We start from the raw sequence: 19,306 nt of genomic DNA, 5'->3' as shown, positions 1-19,306 counted from the left end.
AGTGTTTAATAACTCACATCACCGTGTCTATTCCAAATGGAACACAAGAAGCAAAAGCATCACATGGTTATTAAGAACTGCATTCACTCCGTGATTTAGAATACAAAGATTTATTGTTTTGATTGTAATCCAATTTAATCTCTTTAATGCACCAGGAAATAACTTGCATATCCCGTGAAGGATCTCAAAGACTACTCTATAGATAGTTTATGCAGTTACTATACCTAAAATAGTCTCCTTCGAGACACAGACTGACTTGCTGAGCGATATGTACGTACTCTTGCTGCCTGTGCCATAGCTGTTGACAAGACAAACTACAAGGACCATAGCGTTAATAAGCATTAACCTACTTCAAAATTTCAGGATCATCATCTTTGATCCTGATGGCAATTTTGATTATATATAAATGCACACATTCATTAATATTTCCATGTTTTGGGATGAGACCTGAATAAATGATCTATTTATTACATTTATACAGAAAAAAGGAAGAGAAAATACCAACAGTCTTAAGCAGAATAAAAAACCCAGCAAATGTAACTGTTTTAAAAACTGTGTAAGTCTAATACATATTACAATCACAGTTAAATATTTCATTTCTTTGTCTCAACCCTTAAATAGAGGAAGGGCAGAAATGTTGAAAGTGTCACCGAAGGACTGATTATTTTCTAATGATATAAATAATACTGCTGCTGACAATTACATTTAATTAAATTATTAACTAGGTGTTGACTAATTAACTAGGGCTTTGTAAGCGTGAAGCACTCTGAATAGCTGTTATTATTGTACTGCTTGTAACTAAATATCTTTGCTAGAGCATGTGTACACAGGATTCCGCTGCAATCTCTGTGAACTGATATCCCAATTATGCCATTGCCACTCCTTGCTCATAAAACGCACAAAGTCATATGCAATGTTATTTCCCTCACAGAACTGTAAGAGAGAGAAATGATATCCAATTACTAGCTGAGAACATGACATCAGATCCAGTTGTTTGATTCTCCCCAGTAGGTAATTGCGCACATGCCTGTGTTAGTGAATATTTATTTTACCCAATTTCTTTTAAGTCTGTATGGAAATGGAGACCTTCGTGCGGCAATAACAGCATGAAATGGAATATTTTGATGGCTCTTTGTTCTTAGGAACTGCTTGATATGGACCAAATCCCAAACTGATGAAGTAAGCAGAAGATTGACTTGAGTAGACTGTTGGAAAGATGTCACGTTCAAAAGAATATAAAGTGTTGAGATCTCATTTCCAAAGGAAATACTTTCATTTGATATACAGGAAACGTGCACATAAACAATTCAGAAATATAATTTTAGGACTAAGACATATTGGGCCTCATTTTTACCCTCTTAATGTAAGCCTTGAGAATAATTCTTGGCTTCTGTTTTTCCTCAGAGGACAACCAGATTTTATTCTATTCACTAGATCTGCATGGGAATAATATTTCAGAATATCATTGGAATTAAAGAGTTTTCATTGGATGGGGTTTTTTTTGTACATATTATAGGATATTAGCACATTTATCCAGATCTGACTATCTGTTGTATCACCAGTACAGTATTTGAATTTCCTGTCAATGTTTAACTTCAAAAATTAATTCCAAGATACTGTCTCCAAATAAGTTCTGTATTCAGTTCCTACATAATATAAAAGAATAGACTATATTATCATCTATCACCAATGTCACCTCAACTTAGTTCCATTAGCCTGGGAACAACTTTGAATAGATTCAGGACAAAAGCAAACCGCCCGTCATTACTCATATCATATACTTCAATTCCATCAGGGAAATCACTTACCATAATAATCTGATTTTCACCTAATAGTTACAGCATCAAGATTAAAAAGCGTTACAGAGAGATGCAGCTTCAGGCAAAGTAGGATAAAGTCAGCACAACTGAGCCTGTAAGTTCCTCACTAAGTAACTGAGAGTCAAAAAATCAACCTTTTGGCCCAAGTACCAGGTAGCCACCATTTACTGACCACCTTCACAGCCCCTTTCTGCAGCTGTCTCCAGGCTCACTCTCCACCCAGTCTCTGCCTACCACCAGGCAGGGAGGCAGCAGCCAGGTGACAACCACAGAGGCTGCAACCTGCCCCCAGTCACGTTCCTGCTTCATGTAGTGCAGGTGTTTGCAAGGCCATGGGCCTTTTCTTTTCTGTTCTGGCTCACAGGTCAGCAAAAACCACAGTCTTAGTGGTGGAACTACAGATTCTAAGTGCTCCCAATGATTTATGATTACAGGCAACTAAAGAATGCCCACCTTTGATAACTTGCTTAATGGCAATTCACATTTCCATTAGTCACGTCTACATATTTTGGGTTTTTATTTGTCCTTGTCAGACTTCCACCCTTTCCCACCCACCTGCTATATCAGAGACCCTTATAGTAGCAGGAATTTGTTCATGTAGATTGTAATAGACATTAATACTACTCTTAATCTTCTATTTAAACAGGCTGACTACAGTGAGCTCCTCCAGTGTAAATCAGAAACCTGAGTAATGAAGTCTTGTTGCCCCTAGTTCATCATAAAACACATCTCTTCCATTTCGGTGTGAGAGTTTTACCTTACTGATTTTAGTGAGACACGATTTCACTCTGCATCTTTCAATCTAATGAGACAGATGAGAGGTTGCAATGCCACATCAAATATGTACAGGCAATAACAGATAGTAGTGATCAGGATTTTGCCCCACACAGCATGGCGCGCATACAGAGGAAGTAAGTTTTGGTTTTGTTTTTTTTTCCTGGGATGTAAGGGTCCTTTATTAAGGAGAGAGATAGATATATCTATACATCTCACTCTGGATATAGGAACCCTTTAAGCATTATTAAAAATATTTTTGGATTGGTGTCCTGTAGATTGCAGCCAGATTGCTTTGAAATGTGTAGTTTTACAAAGAAATACTGTGATTCTTCCAGAAACCAAAACCCGGCACTGCAGAGTTTTCTTTGCTGATAACAGTTGACAAAGACTCTTGTTTTGAAGACTACTTATCACAGTAACTGCAGTAGAAACATAGCCAGCATCTTCTGTGAATGCTAATAAGCAAAAGCAGATATAAAGTCTCTTTGGTGTCCTTCAACAAACAAAAAAAAACCTTTTTCATTCATTTTTGTTCCAATCAGCTCAATGCAATATAATGAAAAGCACTTTTCCCCATGGCTAAGACACAGCCCACCACATCTCGAGCCATGTCGTAACCTGAGGAAAGCCTAGGCCACCACCTTTTAATCTGTATCTTGAAGCAGGATAGTAAGCTAATATAATTGAAACCTACCCTAAAACGATATGGGTCAGCAGATTGAAGTCATAGGGACAACCTTTTCTTTGGAGTATCAATTTCTAAGCTAAGGGTTCAACATGCATGTCTATCACAAAGGGAATCTGTTGGAAATTCAAGCTTACTTTCAGGTAGCGGTTAAGCAGAAAACAAAACACAAACCAAAATCCTACCATACTTAACTGGAAAAGAAGGGATACGTGGATCCTCACATTTAGATGGTAAAATCTCCCAGCTTCCACCACAAAAATCTTCTATTTTTATGACACTCACTGTTCCACACAAGAAGTCTCTAATATCGTAATTAGTAATATTCCTGGTTTGTATAGTTGGGAGACAATGCCATTTAGTACATGACAATACCTGCTCAAATGCTGTTCTTTTAAGCATATCACACTTGTTATCTTGCTGAAACACCACTCCTATTGTCACAACCTGCTACATCAAGCAGAAAGGAAAAAACTCAGCAAGAAACAAAATGGATACTAAAGTACGAAGTGCAAAAGATAATTTTTTTTGTTTGTTTCTTACGATGAAAATACATCTCAATAGTTTCTGTGGACTTCTGGCATGCATTACGGAGAAAGTACATACTATAGCTTTAGTTTCAAGTATATCCATTATATTGAACATCAAATGCCTAAACCAGAGGGAAATCTAATGCTATTTCAGATGCCTCAGACAGTTTATATATTCTAGGGCTTTGACTAAACTTTCAGCTGAGTTTCTTCTACCTTTCCCTTTCCTGTCCCTGATGGCCCTAGAGAATACTATTGGCATTGAAATGTGTTAAGTAACACCCTAATTTATGGAAAAGCAGGTCTCATTCTGCCAGTATAGAAAGTTCTCAGCCCTAAGACAGGTATAATACACTAAGTACCTTTCTTAATGCATTAAATCTTATCTAATTGATCCTTCCAAGTATCTAGGAAGCAGATTTGAACTAGTTCTCCAAATTTTTCTCCTTTCTGGTCCTTTGACTACTAAAATCTTCCACTGAAAGGCTGGATCCATAGACAGAATTTTTTTTTGAGAAAGAAATACACATTGCATCAATCCCTGTATTTCATAATCCCAGAGAGAAGATGTTCACCAACCAACACTGGTAAAGCTTCCAGTGCTTTATTTCCTGTTAGAGATACTACACTTCAAGAAAAAACATGGCCTGTTCAGAGTCTTCAGGGGAAATTAAAAAGAATGCTCAGAGGCATGAAGAAAGACCTATGAAGAAAGAATGGAAAAATTAAAGTTACTTATTTCAAACAAGTTAAAAAAAAATTGATCATAAGTAAAAAAAAAAATCCATTACAAACTTTGCATTAATAAAGGGAACAGTTCTTCCTTCTCTCTCATAATGTAAGAGATAGGAGAGTACACAAGTGACATCAGTTTGTGAGTTCAAAATAAAAAGGAGGTAAATTTTCCCAAAGCAGGGAGTTAACCTCTGGATCCTATTGGCCCAAATTAAACGACAAAAAAGATTATCTAAAGTAATATGCACCAGTTATTACCAATCTAATCCAGTGAGAATCTTCTAGTATTTCCAAAGGGAAAATCTCTTCTATAGGTTCAGTGGATAAGACAAGAACAGATTTATATTTCATCACACAAAAAAACCCGCAGTTTAAACTTTAGAAAAAGTCTTTTTTAAAAGTTTGAGAATAAGAAGCGTTGAGGTGGATTGTCTGGGAAGATTAGAGAGGTCTTTAAGGGTCTGGAGCCTGTAGGTTTACAGGAACCTGCCTGGAAGAGCTTACCGTGTTAGATGTTCTCTTAAACATTTCCCTTTCAGCAAGCATCTGGTACAATGTCACTGGAATTGTTTAAGGATTGTCCCAAATTGTAGCTACTGGATGTAACAAGCCAGGTATTCACTGTATTAACTGGTCATTAGTCACGCAAATTGTCCAATCTTCGCTGAACAATAAAGAGCTTCAAAGCTTTGTCTGGTGTGTTCAGTGACTAAAAGGGTTTACAAAGACACCGGCATCACGAATCCGTTGGTAGAGCCACCTACCCATCTCTAAAGAGACAGAACTAAACTACGTTTGTGTCCTTTTGCTTAACAGGGCGGCTTCTTCTTTTTTTTTTTTTTTTTTTTTTTTTTTCAATGGGCTAGAAATTCCTCTTCCAAATTAAAGATTTTTTTTTTCAAGGATTCATGTCCTCGTGAGCTGAAAAACAATTTCTAAGTATCACGAAACATGCTGTAAAATTGCAGTAACCACACAGTGTCAGTCCTAATAGTTGTTGCATTGTAATTTAGCTAGCGAAAAGAAGCAAAGAACCAGGTGTTTTGCCAGAATAAAGAACATGTGACAAAGTTTAATTTTACATTGTTTTCACTTGTTTGTAGTCAAGAACTTATTTTACACTGCCTACATCTTGGGCTATAAAGTAGTACACCATCAATTAACGAAGGCCAAACAATGCTTTATCTAACATGGGCAACAGAGAATGATTTTTCGAATAGTCCCATCTTGTGTTGGTAGCTTTCTACTCTAATAGGGAAGTTAAGACACAGGAACAGCCACTTTAACAGGTAATGCAGCAGATGGATGGCCCAGCTTTAGAGTGAAACAGCGTTGAGGACTTAGAACCAACACCATATGCAATTCAGGGGGAGTAATTTCATACTGGTTTTAATTTGCCGCCACAGCCCAAATGCCCTTGAACAGCTAGAACGTATCTGGTGCATTGCTTAGCTTATGCTTTTCAATTCGGCCTTAGCCAAATGAAATATTCAGCTCATATGCTCTGTAACTGCTCCATTATGTGAGCCAAAACAACATTTAAGCAGGTGAGGTCAGGAGATTCCATTCAAAAAGCACGTTTCTGGTTTAAATTAAAACCCTAACAATAGCAGAAGGTTTTTCTGGCTTTGATTCTTTTCCCGAGTCTTTGCTCTTTACTGCTATCCTGCCTTGGGAGCAGTCTCCTTTCAGTACTCCACTCAAACAAGGATGGATGAAGAAGAAACACGCATCCAGTCTGTTTATAATTAACTCGGATATGATGAATACTAGAAACAGTATGAACTGTTCCAAAGATAACTTCAAAACAAGGTAAAGAGAGGAAGCGCTTTATTAGTGAGACTAAATGCAGCTAGATGGACGTCAGAGAGCCACAGATCTTCCGTGCATTTATTCACTACGCCACACACTACTGCATTTCGTTCGTATGGTTTGTGTTTGCAGTATCACATTCCAGCCTGTAACATTATTTAGTCTTTTTGTAAGATTAGAAAGAAGGGAAAATAATCCAACCAGATCTACTATTTGGCTCAACATCTGGGGACTGCTTAATTAAAACACAAGGGTTCTTTTATATCCTGTTCACGACCACGCCAGCAGCACAACCCGCGACCTGCAGATTCTCAGGCACCTGGTTTCACGCTCCCGGGCTCTCTCCCGCGGGCACACCCTGAGCTCGCCCCACGCCTTGGCTTCGCCCCGAGCTTCCACAGCACTACTTCCTGAACAAAGAGCTTTTCAGGCATCAAGAAGTCAAGACCTGGCTACAAGAACCATATCAAATCCTATTTCTGATAACTAAATGCCATTTAATCTAATCATAATCCCTCAAATACTGTAAATATTTGTCTTTGATTAAGGAAAAAAAAACCCCACACCCATGAGGTTTGGTTTAAATCCTTCAAAGGACTCTCCCTCCGAGCACCCAGAGATGCACGTATGCCCCACACCTCCCCTTTACCGGGCCCTCACGCCCGAGACCGCATCAGCTCCTTCCTGAGGGAAGGCTGGCGGCAGAGCAGGCCCGAGCCACCGGAGCCGCCGGCCGGGCTCTCCCAGCGGGGCACCCCGCAGCCCCCGAGTCAGGGCCCCGCGGCCGTCATGGACGCTGCGCAGCCCAGCCCGACATCCGGCTGCGGGCCGCTGCGGAGCCGCGGACGCGAGGCTGAACGCGGGAAGGAGCGCGGCCCCGTCCCGTCCCGTCCCACCGCCGCCCCGGCTCGCCCGCGGCCAGCGCCGCCGCCTCGGCATCGATGACTCGGCACTCAAGCACCCTGCCTTCCCTTGGAAGCACCGCCGCATCGCTAGCGCGGAGCCCATCGAGGAGTCGGCGCTCGACTTCCAGCGGGGTCTCGGTGCCCGCGGCGCCATCTTGGTGCAGGGGCGGGGCGGCACCGGCAAAGGCGAGCTGCGCGGCGGGGCGTCCTGGGGCCGTGCCGCCAGCAGCACAGAGCGAGGAACCGCCCGTCCCCGCCGGCGCTGCCGGCTTCCTCGGCCGCTCGCAGCGGTGACCCGGTAAGTGGCGCATGCGCCCAGCAGCCGTCCCCTCCCCACCAGATTGCGTCACGGCGCGCGTGCCCGGCGGCCGCTGCAGCGCCGGGTCGGAGCGGCGGCGCCCGGCATGGGCGAGCAGCCGCAGGCCGCTGGTGGCCGCGGCGCATGCGCGCCCGCGCCCCCGCCGCCCCGCCTCGGCCCCCGTGCCGTGCCGTGCCGCTCCATGGGACACGCGCCGTTGTTTTCTCCTTGCAGCCGGCGGGAGGCGGAGGAAGATGCCGGGGAAGCTGAAGGTCAAAATCGTGGCAGGGCGCCATTTGCCGGTGATGGACCGCGCCAGCGACCTGACCGACGCCTTCGTGGAGGTTTGCGGGCGGGAAGGAGCGCTGCGCTCCGGGGCGGTGTTGAGGGGAGGAGGGTGAGGGCGAGGGCGGCCCCGCCGCTCGCGCCTCGGGCCCGCGCACCTGCCGCCGGGCCCCGCCGCAGCACCCCCGGGCGCGGTGACAGGTGCCGCCGGGGCGGCGTGCGCTGCCCGGGGCGCCCCCGGCCGCGGCTCCGCCCGGCAGCCCCGCCGCCGGACGCGTTCCGTGCCGCCGGGCTCGGCCGGAGGGCGGGCCGGCCCCGGCCGGGGCGGTGGGCAGCGCGGCTGCGGAGTGACGCGGAGCGCCCCAAGCCCGTGTCGGCGGGGCGCTTCTTGGAGCAGTGCGTGGCTTACCGTCGAGTTCTTGCCGGCAGCCGTGCGGAGCTCGAGTGGCGTTTCGGAAATGTTCTGCTCTCCGTCTGCCTTTCGCGGCTGGAGGCTGTTAGTGAACGGCTCTTGGTGATGCGGTGGCCACATGGAATCCATTTCAGGGTTCGGTAGAGGTGGTGTAAGCGGGATGGAGAAGTAGGAAAAGCATGTTTTAAGTCGTTTGTATCTCTGAATATGTGAAGTGCAGAGTGGTTGTGCGGCTTTGCTTTTAAGGCCAGTATTCATATTTCTATTTGAAGTATTTGACATGCTAAAATATTTTCAAAGAGGGTTTTCATTGGGCAAACATTTAATATTGCTTTCATGTTTAAATCATTTTATTGCACCGAAAGTATCTAACCTCAACCTGCTTTACGGTCATATAGTCAGTAGGCAATATATAGGGTGTTTCTTAGGAAGGGGTTGTAAAATAAATTGACATGATCCTTCTGCTTTATGATTCGTTATTTCCAGTATGAATTACTTAGAACATTTCAGAAACATTCTGTAGATTCAGAAACCATACTCTCAGAAAAAGCAAAGAGGTGTTTAAAATGGAATGCCATGTAAATGCATGTTTGGGCTACAAATAGTAATTGAGGTTGGTGCAACACTGGAATTAAGGTAGGAAGACAGAATGTCTTTCTAGAATTGTATAAATTGAGAAGTCCGATCATATCGAAACAGATTTTTGGTATGTAAGTCCTGATTTAGTTTTGTGCTTAAAAAACTTGTTGACATTAGACACCAAGTGCGTTGCTTAGTGGAATAGTAAATTGGTAATAAAGTGAAAACATTTCTTGTGTGCTTTTCAATGGAGCTGTAGTAGTACACAGTTCTATTTTATTGCATCAATGACAATTATTTAACTTAATATTTCAGTGTTTGTTTTCCGTTTTCCATCATTCAATTTTTAATTTATAAACACTTTTCTTGTAATTTTAAATTTGATTAATAGGCAGCCTACAACAACTGTGGTACGTGCTACTAGGAGGTGGGAAAACACAAATAGTTTAATGTGGCCTGTTTTTATGCTGCCTTGAGGAGAAACAGCTCTCCCTCCTGTTGGTCACTTGTTCCTAACCCTGCTCCATCTGTGCCAACCTCACTGTCTGAGTAGCTGTGTAGCAAAATAGATTTGGAAATTCATCTAGCTTAGCAAAAAAAGGAAAACAAAATTTTTCAGTAAGATCAATTTGCTTAGTTGGGTCAATGTGCAGTTTCACAAATGTCTTAGCACAAACAAGTCCATAGATGGGGCCTTGCTTTTAGGACTGTTATTGGAAGGAAAGACTATGGGAACTACCTTTTCCACACGCAGAGTAGGCAAGGCAGCAGGGGCGATTTATGTCAAAATAGAGCTTGAAACTATTGTTTTGTTTTTTCAGTGTAAAGTTACTGAAAATCTTTACAAAACGTTTTCGCTTAAATAGAAATTAAAAGGTGAAGTAATGTTAAGGTACTAGTTGATTACTAGCCTTTGATTTCCTTGTTAGATTTGCTAATATAACTAGAATGAGAAAAGAAAACGAGAAAGGGCTTCAGGGCTCTTACTTGGCTGAGGTTCCCTGTAACTTGGACTTTGCCAGTTATGTGTGATCTGGAGCAAATTAGCACAATTTCTTCCATAACCATGCTTCTAAATTTGTACAGTGGTCAGCAGTGTAGTGCTTGATTATCTCTACTAGCTTTAATGAACGAGCTTGACTACTGGAGAAGTTCAGTTATAGCTGCCTGGGGCTCCAAGGGAACTAATTTACTCCCTAGATAACATATAAAAATAGGTTGGGTGGAGCTCTGGGCTGTTGCTTCTTGGCAGCTTGTGGTGTATGAGATGGCTCAGTTAAAAACTATCGTCAGTGTCACTTTCTGATCCTGCTTTGTGTAATAAATACACGTTCTGAGTGGCAGCACTGTTAGTTCTCTGTGTGCATGTAGGCTGCGCACACCTTTTGATAGCTGGCTGATTTGTTACACTAAGGTTGCGTAGTCCTGTGTTGTTACACCGCTCTGGCTTTTAACACGAAAGTTTACTTTGAAGTAACTTCTTTTTAAAAAGCATGACTGTTCATTGAATCAAACGGGGGCCCCACTAGATTTTTATTTGCTTCTTTGGTCACAAATGCTGTGCAGAGTTCTGTTGACTGAGATACGTACAGTTGTTTTTATATATAGAGCTCAGTGTGAACTCGTAGTCCAGTTCTGTAGAGCTTTAGGCTTTTTAAATTCACTGAGTGTTCTTAAGCAAGTGTAGAATCTCTTCAGAGTTGGGGTATGCACCTATGCAAAATAATCACCATATTACTGAAACGTCTAAAGTGTTTATTTAATACTTTCTTGAGTAAAAGTGTTTAAAAAATTGCTATGCAGTTTTCAAAAGCTAAGCCTAAACTTAGTCTCCAAAATCTGTTCAGAATTTTAAAATTACATTCCGAATCCACAATGTGACTGCGACATTTATTTCATCACTCATTATTTTCTTAAGAACCTTGAATTAATTCAGATATCTAACTTCAGGTATTTGTAAGTAGGATCAGATACTTGGTATGAGTTAAGCACTCCTTGTTTTGAGAGGCAGCATGCAGAGAACTACAAGTGTTTGTAAATGGTTTGGTATGAAAGCTCCAGTGAAATAAAGGCTCTGGCATTGTGCATCATGGTCTCTTGAGGTGTGGAGCATCACAGAAATTCAATTTCACTTTTTTTTTTTTTTGACAAAAAACCCAAAATAAACGAGGTCATCCTGAAATAGACTCCTGCGGAGACCAAATGGAGATTCCTGAAATAGACTGTTACGTGGTTGAAGGTGCATTAATCAACAGAAGTATGGAGAATATTTAATCTTCAGTAACTGGAGGTTACAGGGATATAGAGAAAGATATGTATGTAGATATGTAGTCCCTCTAACCTTTGTGCTTATATGCTTTCTGGAATTATCTTTATTAAAATAAAGGAATGGAAACTGATAAGGTGCTTCCCCCTTTGTGCTCTAAATTCACTGATATGTGTCCAGCATATCAAGAGTGTGGTTAATGGAGATGGTTTCAGTTATCTTCTGGTGTGTATCTGAGGAGATATTTTTAAATTTAAGAAATAAACTTGCCAATGTTACCATTCTATTTCTATATTTAAATTCTCAATAAAGCTGATTTAGAAACACTAGAGAGAACAGTAATAGGATATAAACTATCAATAGGCAGATGGGAACTTTTTCTCACGGTATTTCTAAACAGAAAGCAAAGAGAGTATACCAAATGACTTTGAATAGCCAATACAAGCAATATTTTTACCTCTGAAGTGATTGAGGAGGAAAAGAAACGATTTTAATTGTGAGAGATTTTTATTGGAAGTCTTGTTGATATATAGAAAGTTACTTACTGATATATGTGAATTCGATTAAAAAAAGCCACTGTCACTGAAGAGAAAATGATTTGTCGGTGTTATTGAAATATGTATTTGAAATAATTTACATGTGTAGATTTAATGTGTTTCTAAATTTATTTATTAATATTCATTATTACTGATTGAATGCTTGTATTTTTAGGTAAAGTTTGGAAATACAACATTTAAGACAGATGTGTATCCCAAATCACTTAATCCTCAGTGGAATTCTGAGTGGTTCAAATTTGAAGTAAGTATTTCTTAAGATCTTGCCTGTATCTATAGAGACACTTTGGTTTACATGCCCTTAATGAAATAATTTCATTTCAGGCAGAAAAAGAGTTTTGAGTAGTGAAGCATATTTCTGTTTACATACACATGAAGTCTTTTCAGCAAACCTGTCTACAGTTAGATCTTGCTTACTAAAGGTGTCTGGTTGGATTTTTAGGACTGTTTGTAAAGATAAAAGCTTGACAGATTGGATCCAACTCGAATCTTGTTCTGGGTAACACTAAAAAAGCCAAAGACAGGTAAAAGCCGGGGGAAGATAGCACTATGGGTTATGCTTTCAGGTATCCGTACGGGTATGCTTGTATTTTTCTAAAGGGGTAACTTTGAGTAAGGAAAGTTAATTACTATTCAAAGTGTTACTTTTGGTTGCAAAAATAGTGCACTTGACAAAGAAGTAAATAGAGAATTCCTATGAGAAAATTACAAAATAAAGAGTTTGGACAACAATTATCATACACTTTCTTTTCCCATTTCCTTATGTAGTAGTGAGGACACTCAGCGAATTGCTTGTTCCTTTCCAGGATCTGGTTTGTCGATGTCCTTTGACATGCCCTGAAGAAGCGTTTACATGTTCTTTTCTGTTACTGCATTTTTTTATTACTTAAAAAGAAAAAAAAGGGGGTATTTAGAATAAATTAATTCTTAAAACATTTTATTATATAGTACTGGTCAATTTATAGTGCTCTAAGATAATATCACAGTATAAACATGGTTGTAAATATAGGTACATGTAATGAGTGATGTAATAACTAGTAAGTTAGAAGTAGTTCAGAGCAAATATAAAATAGTGAGGTTAGGCAGATTATTAATCAACACAGAATGCCTGATTAAGAGCATCTTTTAATCAGCAATTCATGTTGGTTAAGAGAGAAGTACTGTGATGTTGAAATTCAGTCAGTTTTTCTTGTTTTCTCTTTCGGTTCCTGGGGTGGTTTTTGTGGGGAGGGGAAAGAGCTGATCTGTGTGGAGAGTTAACAGTTCATACAGAATGAGGTTTTTTGACAGTAACAGAAGTCTCAAAATTCTATCTTTTTGCATGGAAAAATGGATTTGGGAAAGAGCCAAACAGCAACATTGAAAAAATAAGAGTTCCACATTTCAAAGAGTGGAAAAACACTAACTGCTTAAGACATCGTAAGTGTGTGCGTGTGTGTGTAGTTTAATCTTTTTGCAAGACTACGTTAGAGTTCTGCAAACACTTACATGACTCATCCCACTGCATTTAGCAAACCTGATTCTTGGTTTGTGACGTTCAACACAAAAAGCTGTAGAATGTCTATCTTTGTATGTCCTAAAAAAATAGTTATCTGCGGATGGTTTATTGCATTTGTTTAGGAAAATGCATGTCTGAAATTACAGTGGGATTTTTACAGCGGGTTGTATAAAATGTCTAGTCTTCTTTTAAGCCACTGATCAGTTTGGAAGAGTGAGAGCACCAATAATCATAACTTCAGAGTATGATAGTCTTCTGAGATGCTTTTATCTTAAATTTTCATTTTTTTTTAAATGAAAAGCATGTATTGTGGAGGTGGGTAGACAACCTAGGGAATGTGACTTAAGACAAATCATGTGGAATTTTTAAATGTGTAATCACTGTAATCTTGCTTTTCTGTTCTTCTCCCAGTGATAACTCCGGTTCCAGGATCTCAGCAGTTTGTGAAGGGTAAAATGAAAATAAGTGAATGTGTTGTTTAGATACAGGAAATAGAAATTACGGATTTATCTGTGTCAGGTTACTGTACATAACTAACTCTCCTCTTCTTTGCATTTGTTTTTCAGCAGTGTCTCCCTGTGTTTTTTTTAATTACTCAGATTCTGTGTTAACGTTTGGTTTTAGGTAGATGATGAAGAGCTACAAGATGAGCCTCTCCAGATCACAGTTCTTGATCATGATACCTACAGTGCTAATGATGCCATTGGCAAAGTCTACATAGATATTGATCCTTTGCTCTATAGTGAAGCAGCTACAGTTATTTCAGGATGGTTTCCAATTTATGATACCATTCACGGTAAGATTCACTAATGTAAAAGTAAAACAGTGTTGTTTGAGATGTAATTTGCTTCTTACAATCTTCATTTTTGTAAGCTGTCTTCAGAAATTTGTAATAATTTTAGCCTTGGGAGCTGAAAAGCTACTTTTCTGGCAGTCTCTTCCTTATTTCTTTCATGAGAAAATTTCTGGCGTAGTAGTTGGGAATAGTGCTTGGCAGATCGCCTTCCATAGAACAAATGACAAGTGGAAAAAATCTTCACGTGGTGTTTAAAATAGTTACTGCAAAATTCAGATTAAATAAAAGACCCAAACATACTTTTCCAATTACCATGTGTTTACTAAAAGAATACACTTTCGCTGAGGTCACTTGGGGCGTGACTTCCTGGGATGTTGGATAAACTTCACTTGATGGAGGGACAGGATGTACCATATCTTCAACATAAAGTACAGGATGAAATTACTTTTCCCTGCAGAAAGTACTCTCGGTGCTAGGTAGATTTCATCAGAATCTCTTGAAAGTATGAGAAGGTGAAGTTATTGATGTTTTTGCCTTTGATGTTAATGAAACACAGCTTTTGTCCAGAAAGTCAAGGCCAGTTTACACCAATTAGCTTGCTGCTTGAATACCATATTGCAGAACATTTGTGTGGTTGTCATTGCCACCCTTTTTCATTATCCAGTGTGAATTAAATCACCTAACTACCTTGAAAGCTGATTATAAGGCATTGTTGGGAAATAAGTAATGGTATTTACTAAATGATCATCATAACTGATGCAAAGTATTTTTTACATTTAAAAGTTACATTGAAGAGTTTTTTAAGAAATATTGCATATATTTTTCTTACTTTTATTCTGTTCACATTTTCCTATCATACATTTTCTTTTGAAGTTAAATTAGGTGAATGCTTGTCTTGGGATCTGTATAACTTGTATGTCAGAGAGAATTAGATTTTCTGTATTTTTCTAGATCTGTTAGTATTTCACAGCTTTTTTTCTGTTTAAGTAAAATTGGAATTCTTATATTTTTATGCTCATAGCAGTAGATTATAATTATCTTGATCCTTGGCAAACAGTAATTGATGCTTCCTTAAAAAAAAAATCAATATACTATTTATAATTTTTTTTTTCCACCTCAGTGTGATTATTTGTGAAAATCTATGAACCTAGGCACTTCCTGTTATAGTAACTGAAGGCTTCTTCCTATTGGCGTTTTGGAATATAGATCTTGGTGACTTTGTTGCAATAAAGTCAAACTACTAATCTAAGGCTGTTGTTTGAGTGTTGTATGCTTCAGTGATAAAGGCTTCTGAAGACACTAGAGATCAGACTCATCAAGAAGTTTAGTCCTCAGTATGTCAGAACCTATAATATGTGAAATGGTTTTGTTAGTGGGTGGGGAAAAAGAATAAGCTCAGAGTAGGAAAGTAGAAAAATCGAAAAGGAATGGCTGCGTGTTGAAGAAATATTCCATTATTAGTAAGGTTTAATTGTGGCCAAAAATTAAGCTTTATCTAAAAAGTCTGTAATCTATTTCTTCTCATGATCAAAGTATTCTACAAATATTTACTGTGCCGCTTTGCGGTTCTAGAGAAAGAACCATGAATTTTGTCATTGGATGGAACTTAGAGAGTAGCTTTACTGCGATTTTGAAACTACTTCAGGGACAAAATGTAAAAGCTTTTTGGTGCTGGTCAGAGCTTTTTGATGTGGACAGGACTCCAGTTTGAAGCATCTATACTCAAAGCTAGTGCAGGTGACCTTTTGTGCTGAGGATATCTTGGGACGGTCGTGGAACTTATATACTGATTTTTACACCCTTTCCACTGATGGTATAGGGCAAAGGAGCAGAGGGAGCACTCGCACACCACAGCAGAGGCCACTGCAGTGTCAGGAGGCTGGTGGCTTCTCTTTCTCCAATCCCATCTTTCTTCTAAAGTCCTGTTTGGTGCAGCAGGTATTTGAGGACTGTTGCTTGCGTAGCGTCAGCCTCAAAGGCTGGGCAGAACTAGGAACTTCCTCTGTGACGGTGTCTCTGCAGCAGACCTGAGAGGCAAGGAAATGTCTTCTTGCTCCTCTGGCCCAGGTTGGAATTGACATGTCAACTGCCAGTTGAACCAAGCGGTTCTAGCAGGGTTATAATTCATTCCTTGCAGAAAAACTAACTCATCGCTAATAGAAAGTGCATTAATTACTAATTACAGGGAGTAATTAATAGGGCTAGTTTTGTATTTGTTTCTGATAGAGCTTCTCACTTTTCATGTTTTTCATTGATAGGTATACGTGGAGAGATCAATGTGGTGGTGAAAGTAGATCTCTTCAATGATTTAAACAGATTTAGGCAGTCATCCTGTGGAGTCAAGTTTTTTTGCAGTAAGTAGAGGAAAAAAGTTTATTTGAACTGAAAACTTTTTTCCCTTCCCTTTCTTTTCTTTCTTTACCTGTTCTGTTAGTTTCTGTTCTTTCACCAGTTTATTGTGTAAGCCCAGTGCAGGTTACACTGAAGCCAGTAGCAAATGCAGATTGCTTTTCTTGTTATTTTTAAGTAAATTTTTAGTGTTCATATTTCAAAACAATGTAAATAACTGATTCCACCACCCCCACCACCTCCCTTATCTTTATTAAGTTGCGTTTCAGTGCATATGCACATGGTATTACTTTGCGTGCATATCCTGTTAAAGAGGCACAAAGTGAAAAGGTTTCATCATGGAACATGTTGTAACTGATACACTGGACAGTTATATCTGTGTTCCAGGGTGTACCAGAACAAAACTGCTTGGATATGTCCACACGTGAACAGAAAATTATGTGGATTACTTTCTGGAATTGTTCATGTTGCTTTTGATATGTAATTTTATGTTTTCCTTGGAATTCTTGACTCCTAGACTCATGCCTTACAGCTTCATTTATTTTTATTTTTTTAACAGCTACGTCTATTCCTAAGTGTTACAGAGCAGTAATAATTCATGGATTTGTGGAAGAACTTGTAGTTAATGAAGACCCAGAATACCAGTGGATAGACCGAATTCGTACACCGAGGGCATCGAATGAGGCTAGACAAAGACTCATTTCACTCATGTCAGGTATTAAACACATAGGCTATAATGGTTATTGCTGCATTTAGAAATCTTCACCATTTGAATAAATGACTTGCTTGAGACAAGATTGTCCATGATTTTTGGTATTAGTTAAGTTTATTTTTTCAGTTCACAGTGTCTCCTGTTTCCGAGGTTCTGTTATCCTAATTGATAGCTGGTATGGCTGACCTTTTACCTTTTCCAGCCCTGCCCTTCCCCCCCCCTTCTTGGTGAGGCCATGCTGCTGTCTAATTTGTTCGTTGTTTTCAGCAAGGTCAAAGAAACCTGTGAAACTCTTGAAGATGTTCTTTACCCATATGAGAAGTATTACTAGAATTTTGATTCAAACAATTGAAATAACAAACTACTCCACCTTCTCTGAACTGCTTCGAAGTACGTGAGCAAATATACACCATCTCAGATACAGCATGTGTTAGTACTTACCTTACTCATCCCATCTTTCCGATGTCAAGATTGGTTCACTGTTTCTCAAGCATGCTTCTGTATTGCCTTGCGTCGATTCTGCAGGACATACCTGCAATTCCTGGAGAGACCAGTGATTAAAGGCATTTGATGTCTCCAGAGTATCAAGTATCTATCTTCACAGTGGTTTTTTTTTGTTTATTGCATTACTGATGCTTATGAACAGTAGTTATGAACCAAGATCCTCCTGTTTCAGTGTCAATAGAACAGAACAAAACACCCATACTCTAGAGTATCATCAAATCATAGAATGGTTAGGATTTCAAAGATCATCCAGTTCCAACCCCCCTGCCTTGGGCAGGGACACCCTCCACTACACCAGGTTGCTCAAAGCCTCATCCAACCTGGCCTTGAACACTTCCAGGGATGGGGCATCTACAGCTTCTCTAGGCAACTTGTTCCAGTGCCTCACCATGCTCAGAGTGAAGAATTTCTTCCTTATATCTAATCTCAGTCTCCCCTCTTTCAGTTTAAATCCATTGCCCCTTGTCCTGTCACTACACACCCTTGTAAAAAGTCCCTCTCCAGCTTTCCTGTAGGCCCCCTTTAAGTACTGGAAAGCTGCTATAAAATCACCCTGGAGCCTTCTCTTCTTCAGGCTGAACAGCCCCAGCTCTCTCAGCCTGTCTTCATAGCAGAGGTGCTCCAGCCCTCTGATCATCTTCGTGGCCCTCCTCAAGACTCACTCCAGCAGCTCCATGTCCTTCTTGTGTTGGGGACTCCAGAGCTGAACGCAGTATTCCAGATGGGGTCTCATGAGAGCAGAGTAGAGGGGCAGAATCACTTCCCTCGACCTGCTGGCCATGCTCCTTTTGATGCAGCCCAGGATACGATTTGCTTTCTGTGCTGCCACTGCACATTGCCGGCTCATGTTGAGCTTCTCATCCACCAGCACTCCCAAGTCCTTTTCCTCAGGGCTGCTCTCAATCCATTCTCCACCCAGCCTGTACTTGTGCTTGGGATTGCCCCGACCCACGTGCAGGACCTTGCACTTGGCCTTGTTGAACTTCATGAGGTTCTCACAGGCCCACCTCTCCAGCCTGTCAAGGTCCCTCTGGATGGCATCCCTTCCCTCCAGTGTGTCCACAACACCACACAGCTTGGTGTCATCTGCAAACTTGCTGAGGGTGCACTCAATCCCACTGTTCATGTCTCCAACAAAGATGTTAAGTAGCACTGGCCCCAGGACTGACCTCTGAGGAACACCACTTGTCACTGGCCTCCATGTGGACATTGAACCGTTGACCACAACTCTTTGAGTGCGACCATCCAGCCAATTCCTTATCCACTGAGTGGTCCATCCGTCAAATCCATGTCTCTGCATATCTCTTACCTTGCATAAATAGTGAAAGTGGATAAAGTAGCATATGTGGAGGTGTTCTGCTAGATTTTGTTACTGTTTTTATTCATGGCAGTGGTTAAGAGGAAAAAAACCCAAAAGACCTCATAGCAGTACTGTTTTATGTCCTGTAATATAATGCTTCACATTGCAATTGTTGTTACTGGTAGCCACACCTAAAGAATCCTGAAGAAATCTGTAACTTTTGAGAATAACCCAGGCTCTTTCATAGATCTCTGTCATACTGTGCTGTGTATGTAAAAAAGAATTCATTCTCGACTTGGTTTGAAAAGAATCCGTGGCAATTTTCACTCAGGTAGAAACTTTCATACTCTATCTCAATCTTGGAGATTTTTCAAGACCAGTAGAGGCATAATTTCAGCCTCTGTTAAGAAGTTTACAATAGGAACCTGTTCTGGTAATTTTAACACAAAGCTTCTGGAAAGCAGCAGTGATCATTTTGTGCGACTTGGT

At 40.5% G+C, this 19,306-nt stretch overlaps 1 protein-coding gene across 6 annotated transcripts in view; it reads left to right on the top strand.

The window, feature by feature from the left end:
* Positions 1-7,747: 7,747 nt before the first annotated feature.
* C2CD5 (C2 calcium dependent domain containing 5) overlaps positions 7,748-19,306 on the top strand; it is a 68,821-nt gene continuing 57,262 nt past the window's right edge. For 5 of the 6 annotated variants that reach the window (XM_086611271.1, XM_086611270.1, XM_086611273.1 and 2 more), the window contains exons 1-5: positions 7,770-7,906; positions 11,816-11,902; positions 13,781-13,952; positions 16,211-16,306; positions 16,861-17,016. In XM_086611271.1, coding sequence (XP_086467397.1) covers positions 7,817-7,906; positions 11,816-11,902; positions 13,781-13,952; positions 16,211-16,306; positions 16,861-17,016 — 601 coding nt within the window. In that variant the 5' untranslated portion in view covers positions 7,770-7,816. Of the gene's footprint in view, positions 7,907-11,815; positions 11,903-13,780; positions 13,953-16,210; positions 16,307-16,860; positions 17,017-19,306 lie in introns of all 6 variants that reach the window. The other variant, XM_086611275.1, reaches the window with a different exon arrangement.

Source organism: Tauraco erythrolophus, chromosome 4 (genome assembly GCF_009769465.1).
Source record: "Tauraco erythrolophus isolate bTauEry1 chromosome 4, bTauEry1.pri, whole genome shotgun sequence".
Classification (NCBI taxonomy): domain Eukaryota; kingdom Metazoa; phylum Chordata; class Aves; order Musophagiformes; family Musophagidae; genus Tauraco; species Tauraco erythrolophus.
Note: the sequence above shows the minus strand (reverse complement) of the source record. Positions and strands in the feature narration are given on the sequence as shown.